Raw genomic sequence first — 10,408 nt, forward strand, 5'->3', positions numbered from 1 at the left:
TGGATAACCCATGTATCGCAGAGGGGGAATCAAAGTCTAACACGAATCATTTACTTACCCACTATAGGTTGTAGATTAACTTGCTGCACAAGAGGTGTCGATGATCCTGAGAGATCCTGTTTGATCAACGTTCTGTCTATAAAAGGAGATAGATACATGCACTGTGAAGAACAAGGTGCAAGAGAAAGACAGAACCTCCAACGGCCCTTCTGTAGCTCTATCTACTGGGTGATTCGATAAATAATGTAGCCGTTCATAATTCTTTTATTTTTAAAAATTGTATAAACAAAACTTTCTTAATATAAAATAGCCTACGCTTCATTATTTATAGATTATATATCTGTACATTATAATTAGATTACAAATTTTTGTTTTCGTATTAATTTAAAAAAATAAAAGAATTACAAAAAAATACATTATTTATGGGATGGCACAATACGTGTCTTTTTAATTAAACATTAATTTAATTAATTAATTGAACATTAATTTAAATCCCTCGGATGGGTCTATTTTCAGCTAGATTTTTTAAAAAGAGTAGAATGAAGGGTTGAAAACATTATTTTCATGTTTTCACTGTTTCAACCCCTGATTATAAGTTTCTTCTAAAATATTTTGATATACTTCATTTTCATCAGATTTTTTTCTAATTTCGTATCATTTTTCTAAAAACAAAATGAAATAATGTTCTTAAAACTAGTCCGGAAAACCAGTATTCAGAAAATTCACTGTATCAATTTACCCCAATGTACCTAAGCACGCCGAACTGTAGACACAGCAGATACCGCAAAAACCACAATCATTACACAACTCCGATACTGTACGAGTATTCCAATAAAACATCGTTACATCAGAGCTCTCTAGATTTATTAGTAATCCTATTGTCGCGAAACATTCCTTACATTCTCAATTTATTACACCATTAAGGTTACAGAAAACGATCTCCCTAGTTAAAAGTGCTAAAATTCATTGAATTCAACGAAATCAGTTCAATTTAAAACTGAAAATGTTCAAGGTATGTACTTCCTTTAATTTGTGCAATATATAGCAACATTTTCGAAATGCTACGTATACCAATTACTTCATATACGGCGAACATAAATTGGCTATCAATAATCGACTTCGGGCAGACAAAGATAATGTAACGGGATGACCGATTCAATTGACTAATTGCAATTTAGATCGATTGATCGATACAATAGAAGCGTAACAGTATTAAATTGTGCAATAACAACGCGCCGGCCCTTAGACAGAATCAGAATTACGCCCAGGCATTCGTTACGGAATAAACACGATGTATTTCCGAAATGATTGGTGTGCGATTTATTACAAAATAACAATTGGTTGCGCCGCCGATGCAACCGTTACACAGCATCGCGGAATTGACGACTTTAAAGGCATCCATATTATACCGCTACATGATACCGTTTGAACGTGTCGATCGATTTTTGATCACATTATGAATAACTCTAGTTACGCATTTATTGTAGGAAACGTTTAATAAACAGTGCATCGAATTACAATCGCTTCGCAAAACAAAACGATCGATACTGCCATTATCGGAAGTCGCTTTCCGATGCAGCTTGAAATGATTACATTTTCAATAATGATTCGATTGTTCCCATTGTAATCTGTTGGTTTTAATTGATTTATCTTCAATTGATGTAAAAGACCCGCTCGACCCATCGTTCGATATGAATATCCGGTATCAATATGTTTTTTCAATTTATTGAACATTTTCTGTCCAACGAACTCGTTACCTCTCGAGCAGATTTTAGATTTTATTTTTTATGTAGGACGTTGAATTTTGTTATTGAAACGTAAATCTTTTTCAAATTTTGCTGCTTTTGGTATAACACTTCTTACTGATTCTATACATAACATAATTATATGTACAAGTCTGCATATGTATTTAATTACATATTTTCTAGCAACTATTGTGTATATATAGCTAATAAATATTCTACAAGTTATTATTATTATATTAATCTTATCAATTTTGTACTTTTTTCACCCTCATTCTTATTCGTTATTTCCATTAATAAGCAGAAGTATAGCATTTTAATATCATTGGGTGAATTCATCTGACAACCCTTGAATTTTCATTTAATCAGCGAAGGGGCGGGGTGCATCTATTAAAATATTCAAATTTCCATCATAATTTATTTCCTAGAGAATATCTGTTACAGATGATGTAACGTTAATTTCGTTTGGGGACGTACGATGCATATATAATATCAAATCTCCCTTAATTAATTTAATAATACATAATCTTAACCTGGAAGCAACGAGAATTGCCACAAATGTGTAATATTCAATATATTTTCACGAAAAATCAAGGATATGTCATAAACATCACTATACAGTAACAAAAATTTTATACAAACAAAACAGAAACACTTTCCGGCATTAAAATGCACTTTCTTTACTTAAATAAGTTCAGGTTAATAGCATTTTATCTTAAAGCGTATGGTTTTCTCTTGTTTTGTATGTGTGTAATATAAAAATATATCAAACCTCTATACATATCAATCTCCCTTAATTAACAGTAGAACTACCGTACCAGTCAAAATGACTGGAATATAGAAACGATTTTAAAAACAAGTAGTTTCACTCGAATATTCTAATGAATCTCCGAAGAAACTGAAAATAATTTATTGTTACAATTTTCACAAGGATTACATATCAATCCTATTAAATCCTCGATAGTTCTAGCGTTAATGAAAATATTTTTCACGTATAATGTGTGAATAATTTTTACGACAGAAGCTTAGTCTATCTGATCCTACACTTTCAGCCCGGAATAATAGAAGATGTCACGACGTTACACAAGTTTTCGGATGATTAATAATAATGGTCGCCCTGGTGCTCATCTCCATCGCCGTAACTTCTCGAGTAGGAGCTGTGGGTTTCGTAAGAACCGTCACCTTCGTCTCCAGTCATGTGGCTGCCGCCATGGCTGTAACTTGAATATTCTGGTCCATGATCCGTGTAGTGGGCACTGTCGCCTTCGCTATAGCTCCCGTGATCGCCGGCATCGCCGTGTTCATCGTAATGGCCCCCGTCGTCGCCGGTATAATGACTACTGACGATGGTACCTAGACAAGCATACGACGCGGTTCGTGAACCAACCAGAAATAATATTCCACGATAATCGCATTTATTTTATGTTACAGCTTCTTCGAACGATGGCGAAATTTATAGGGATCTAAAACAGCCAAAGGAGTCTCAAAAGTAGGGTTAGATAAAGCTACTCAGCTAGGAAATAATGAATTAAATGGTCGGCTCGTGAAATTAATGTGGAACGAACCCACCGATGTGTTCAGTTAATATTGTTGTACGCATGATGTAATTTTATCGGCAATCGATAGGCGAAAAGTTTGAGAAGAAAGGCTGCGATTGACGCTTGGTGAGTTGTATCGCGGAACTGAAAGCCTGAATCTGATGCGCGAGAGAAGTTTTCTTTCCTCGCTGAGGGTTGGAGAAACTTTTACCGTGGGCGAAAAATTGATAATTATACGAGGTATTGGAAAGAAGAAGTCTATTGCCTTAAGTGTTTATTGCTCTAACTGAGAAGAGTAAGAAATGGCTGATTAACGTTAGGTCTTAAAATTAATTATGCTGCAAACATTCTGTGATGAAAAAATTAACTGTTTAATACGTTGATTGTTAAACTAGTATCAAAAATAATTTATATAATGAAACAGAAAATGGGAAGTTCAGATTCGCTATAGATACTATGTTAACCTTGATACGTGAATAAACCCTTTGCGACTCTCACTGCCTCTTTGTTAAATAAAATAATTCAATTTTTTATTTGGAAAATAAATGTTAATCTGAAATATGTAGATACCTTCATACTTATAATCGTTAGTACACATATGACATATTTAGCAAAGAAAACTTTCAAATGATTCTCCATTTGCTCTTTTCTGTGTATATGATTCGATTCAAATTAAAATCCTCTACTTGTTTAATTGTAAACTTCAATCTAAAATCAGGTTAATTCAGCAATTTATAAATTTTAACATTCACAACCATTCCAATGAAAATATTCCCCTACATCCACAATACTCGTCAGCCCTGACAATTCGAGTATAATCATCTTCAGAATACAAAACCACACACTCAGTTTTCATAAGTTAGTTTCAAAAACTTGCATCACCTTCCCGGTAAACACGTTTCGCGTTGCCGGTTCCCAGCAAAAAGGAATCTGCAACCGAGGTGGATTAGGATAAACGTTTCTTGGCAAGAATAATAATATCGCGAGCATAAGTTCTAATCCTACAAAGTTAGCATCGTTAAAGATGGTTCAATTAAAAATTCATGTTCCCCGGTTCGCAAATTAGCGAGTAGTTCCCAGCACCGTTCTGTTGTTTCTACCCTTGACCGTCGTACATTTATGTGCTCTACATTGTGTAGTCTAGCCGTACCTGCTCCCTCGTGATCATCGCCTTTCTGAGAACGGGAACCTTCATCCTTCTCGTGGTCGCCACTTTTCTTGTCAGCGCGCGCCTTGCCGAAGGCAATGTGCTTCTCGAATGCGTACTTGTCGCCGTCCCGCTTGTGGAAGGTGTCGAGGGTCTTATAACCGTGATTGCCCTTGCTGTAGCTTGCCTTCATGTAACCCTTCTCGCCCTCGGCGTCGCTGCCATACGTCTTGTAGTATCCTCCCTCGTCAGATTTCCCTGGAACCGCCGTGTTATTAATCCTCGTTATTGCCCGCGATACTGCCGACCTCGCGGGATCTTGCCGGGAATCTCCTCATCCCTTGGCACTAAAATTACCGAGCAATCGAATTGCCTTTTTCTAATTTTTCTTTATAGGAACGCTGAAAGTGCATCTACTGAGATTTCGACTAACTTACACTAATTTTAATACTCGTACGGTACTCCTCGTTTAATATTATATTTATATTATATATACAGGATGTTTCTAAATTATTCCTCACAAATGATAGGGAGCATACAATTCACTAAACTGAATAAAAACAATTTAGTAAACATAGGTCCAAAAGTCAATAGTTTCCGAGATAAAAATGGGGTTCTTTTTAAGAATTGTAACATAACCTTAGCAAGACGTTTCAAGGTTACATAACAGTCAAATACTTCCTTCTGTGGTATGTAGTACTTCATATCGTGTAACTTTTGTTTGACACACTTTTTCATAGTATATTTCATATCAAATTATACTTTCTCTTTTTCTTTAAACGTAACAAGATAATATGAACATATATGCTTTAATAAAATTATTGATATTTAATTAATTAATAATATTTTATTATTAATAATATTTTAAAGTATGGTCTGATATATATAGTCCGACGTCACAATTTTGAGAATCGTAACGTACTCTTCGTCTTACATCATTTTTTGAACACACGATACAGGTATAGTGACGCTTCGTTCGAAAAGATAACATTTGCGAAAGCCACTATAGTTGCATATAGAGCCTAATAGGTTAAAGATAACATCCAGATTCAGATAACGTCCCTAGATTCTTTTAATTTTTTCGATTTTTCTTGTTACTCCGTTATAGATATTATTATGTTTTATCGATAATTTAGAATTTTTTATACTTTGGGACTCTACTTAATTTTTCAGCTAGAATAGGACTGGTTGCGAAGCTGTATCCACGTATAATGAGGTTTGATGTAGATTGAGTGCAATAAATGTACACTGCCGATGAAAAGTTTGGAACCACTTTATGTGTAACGTCACATATTAAAAATTATGCATTTCGTAAGTATATAAAATAAAATGACAAAAATTATATACTTTTATATTTGGCTAATACACATATATCCATGGTCCTTTATCATACGGAATAATTCTCCAATAAAAGTTGTTTTAAAAAATGAGACTTTTTCCTTTAACCGATATATTGATGCCAAACTTTTGTCCGAGAGTGTAGTATTGCGATTTGAGACTGCTGGAATTTTTCACTGAGCAATTACGTTAGAGTAGATAAGCTACATTGAGCATTATAAGCATAAATCTTTACTTAAATAACAACAACGAATGCATAGATAATCGTTATTCAATTATTTATTATTCAAATTATTTGTTATTCGTGAGTGGAACTTTTATTCGTTAGTTACTATTCGGCATTTCTTATTCCCATTTACAAATTCAGTTGATGGAAAGGTAATATCATTCTCGTTTCTTATGTTATTGTATGCAGCATTGGACAGGGATTGTTCAAAATAACGAATATAAAACTACGAATAAATTCAATTTATTTATTATTTGTGAATAACGAATTTATTAATTATTAGTTATCCACTAATAATATTCTTTAGTCGTTATTTTGAATACCTTTTGCCTAACACTGTAGACAATGATGTAACCTATTGATGACCGAGATAGAAATAAGTTACTATGGAGGTGTACCGTTAAAAAAATACATACGAAAGCGATTATAGTGATGACGTAAGGTTCAGAGTGATGAAATCCATGGAAACTAATATAGTGGTACATAGTAGTTTAAGGGTTAGCTATAAAAAGCAGAAGAAATGATAATTAAATCCTAATAAAAAAAATAAGGATGCTAGGAACAGAATCAGGGTTAGCATTCTGTAACGACGTCGTCCCCAAAAAGTTAAGCTTTGTTTTCGAGGAAATGTTTATGTTAAGGCTTTATTCTTTAATTTCTTCTAATAGAATTCTGATGCGATTGCACAAAACAATTGTGAGACATGAAATCTATGAAAGTGATTCTTTTCTTATGTTTAAGATTTGAATACAAATGAACAAGAACTTTGCTTCAAAACTTGCAACAATATAATTTAATTTAATTATAGTTTAATATATTTATTATATACAAGGTGAGTCATTTAATTCCACCATCTTCCTCTAAAGATTTAGAATTGCTTGTAAATGATTCGTTAAAAGAAAAAGCGTCTCAAAGAAAATGATTTTGTTTCTTAATCTGAGATGCGAATGTTACTTTGCAATTTTTAAGTGTAATGTGTGTAACAAAATCAAAATTGTATGACACTTTTGAAATAAATTAACAGCAATGTACGTTATGTACTGCACAGGCCTTCTTTTCAAAAAAATCTATTGCATATGTAGAGTTAAAAATAGTTTTATAAAAGCTGAAAATTTCTTTGTATAGTTTTAATTTGTGTCCTTTATATCGTATTTTCCTCAAATAAATATGTCGCAGAGTTGATCAATTCATTAATCATAAAAACGGAATAATATCAAGGGAAACAGACGTATACTGCAATCGTTAGTCGATTTTAATTGCAAAACCGCGTGGCGGTTCACACTTTCGGTCTCATAAATATAGAAAGAATATTAATTTTAAATATCGTCACGAACAAAATAATAATTCTATTAAATATTTATAGTCCTATCGTTCAGAAAATTGCATACATTTCTTGCAAACTAATAAACTTTTTATTAAAGGAAATTAATGTTTACTCAGTTTCTATCTTCACGAATGGTTCAACTGCTATTTGAATTTCTGTAATTTCAGGCCATTTGATTAATAATGTGAAAATAATATAAAAAGGTAGGTAATTTCTATGGAGATCAGTCGAAAGTTATTAAATCTGTCTTTTCAAGTGGATCTCATTGTCGCCGACCCCTAACCATCACAATTTCTTTCACGTATATGAACACGAGAGATACTTTATACTTAATTATCTATTAGAGAAAAAGAAATTTCATGTTCGTTCTAAAGATATTTATATATGTGGGAGAAAGAGAATATTTTATTTGTATAAACAACACTTTTACTACACAACTTGCAATAAAACAATCAATCTAAATCAAATCGAGTGCATAATATATATATATATATATATGTATATATATATATTCGGATACATTCATCTCATTCGCACACTTTTAGAATATTCTGTCGTCACCATGCATTAACTTCACGTACATTTGAAATATTCGTGATTCGATTAACATGAACATCATTAACATATAAGAATAAATATTACAGAAAGTCAACTTAATCCAGGATATTCCAATGCCTTGAACATTTATTCAAAAACACACGCGCACACAGTCCTCTACTGCGCAGACGTTCATCGTTCATCAATACATGAATTTCAACATATAGCTAAAAAATATTTACATTAATATCAATTATTGTAATTAAATGTTAAACATCTATATCTATATTAAAAACTTTCGTCGCATATGTGTGATACAGCGATTTGTTTAGAAAACTCAGCGTCACGTATGTGTAACGCTGTTAACTGCCATTCCTACGATAATATTGACATATATTTGACGTACAGTATACCTTATTGCCGCTTTGGTTATATCAAAATATCATAAATATATGAAATTTGTGTAAAAAGCTCTGTTTGATTTATTTACTATGTTCTAAATGTATCAAAATTATATGAATAACATATGACGTGAAACAATTGCGAGAAAAGCACAGTCCACAGCGCGGGTATTTCAAATTCGAGCTTGACCTGACTTGCAAGTGTTATGGAATATTCATACTTATTATAAAATATTCATATTTTCATTTTATTCAACATTTCGGAAGGAAAGTTGAAAAATACTGCCATAAATTAACACGTTCGCGTCCATGATCGAATTTGAAATACCTTCACTGTGGACCATGCCTTTTTTGTAATTGTTTCACGTGGTATGTTATTTATATAATTTTTACACGTTTAAAACATAGTAAATAAGTAAAACAAAGTATTTTACATAAATTTTATATATGTATATTTTGATACAACCAAAGCGATCATAAGGTTACCATACGCCAAATATATGTTAACATCATGCATTTCAATACACATACTTATGTGGAGCGTCGCAAAATAAATTGAACAAGATTTTATCATAATAATAGATTTTATCAATAATCCACGTTATTCAACAATATGATTTCTTCTTACAACTATGTTCACAAACTTCTTAATTAATATCCTACTGCGTGGTAACGCAGTTGTTCATAGGTTAGGTCCTTCTTTTTTTTATTTTTTAGAACCTGGTTAATTACTGCTCTTCTCTATTTACAATTGATTACTAATGTGGGGCAGTGTTGACAACTCATCATTACTGCTACACATATGTGACGCGTGGTCGTAAACGTGTTAACCCTTTGCACTCATATGTCATGCTGGAGATGACAATACAAATTTATTATGGACCGTTGAAAATTGGTTTGAAAAGAACCACACTTTAAAAAATTATAAAAATTGAATCTTATAATAATAATAAATTATTTTAATTCGTTTTCTTAAAAATAAATCGAGTGCAAAGGGTTAACAATGAAAAGAAAACATCTTTAACATACCAGATGCATTTTTCTGAGTTTGTTTCGACGTCTGTTCCTTGCCTGGAGCATTTCCTTCACCAAGAAGGTCCTCGACTTCCGTGGCAACGGCTAAGGGCGTCGATTCGCGAACGATCCGACGATAGATCTGCATGCTTTGAATATCGCTCAAAGGTGACCGTCGTTCGCGGTCCACAGGTCGAGCGGAACCGCAATAGACGAAAAGGGCCAGCACGAACAGACCACGCCACATATCGCCGATGATCCTGATCCACTGATATCGATCTCGATTGTTTGTTGGTCAACTTCCTCTGAGGCTGCTTTATCCGCCTCCTCCCACTCAACTCTGGCGCAAATTTTCTTCCCGGGCAGAAGGGATGTCGAGGCAGATGCCGACGAGCCAAGAAATTTCGTAACAACCTCGAACCACCGAGTTTTAAAATTGACTGCAAGTTGCTCGTTTGTAACACTGTTGTTTGTCGGAATTGGATGAGCCGAAAAACCACTCGGAATTTGTTCGCGGCTGGAGAATTAGTTTAGAGGTGTGTGGACGGTTGAAGTTTCTTGTTTTTCAGCAAACGGTCATCTGTTTGGTGTACAGTTGTTAAACACAGTTCGTTATTCTAGGAAATTTTTAGATGTACATTCACTAGGAAAGGTTGCGAAGGAATATGGTTCTGCTGTGTATTATATTTGACACTCATGTTTATACTGTGCGTTGCACAAGACATGAACTGTGAAAGGAATGCAGGTCTAATTGGTTAGCTTTCGTCTTTCTTTACCTTACTTTCGATACTAAATTGCTATTTGTGAATATGGTTACACGTGACCAATTAAATCCACACACAAAACACGTGGCGAGAGATCCCTCTTGCCCCTGTGCTCTCTTGGGGCTCATTTCTTAAACAACGCACAATACCCGATCTATCAAACGGGTCGAAATGCTTTATTTTGGGAAATTTTATTTATTTAAAATGTCTTAGATCATAAAAAAGTTTCTGTAAGAAATTATTAAATAGCTAAATTTCTTCATATATAGTGGAAATGTACAAAATCTTAATACTAAACGTACCGCGACCGGTTAAATTTGGTTTCAATATTTGACTAAAAATTTTGTGTTTCTTTTGTCCATTTAACTTTACATATA

At 33.4% G+C, this 10,408-nt stretch overlaps 1 protein-coding gene across 1 annotated transcript; it reads right to left on the reverse strand.

Annotated features, from left to right (window-relative positions):
* Positions 1-2,841: 2,841 nt before the first annotated feature.
* LOC116428807 (uncharacterized) lies at positions 2,842-9,514 on the reverse strand. The gene is made up of 3 exons (XM_031980920.1): positions 9,283-9,514; positions 4,431-4,685; positions 2,842-3,095 (listed from the first exon to the last, which is right to left on the reverse strand). The coding sequence occupies exons 1-3, from the start codon at positions 9,512-9,514 to the stop codon at positions 2,842-2,844; spliced, it is 741 nt and encodes a 246-aa protein (XP_031836780.1).
* Positions 9,515-10,408: the final 894 nt, after the last annotated feature.

Source organism: Nomia melanderi, chromosome 10 (genome assembly GCF_051020985.1).
Source record: "Nomia melanderi isolate GNS246 chromosome 10, iyNomMela1, whole genome shotgun sequence".
Lineage (NCBI taxonomy): Eukaryota > Metazoa > Arthropoda > Insecta > Hymenoptera > Halictidae > Nomia > Nomia melanderi.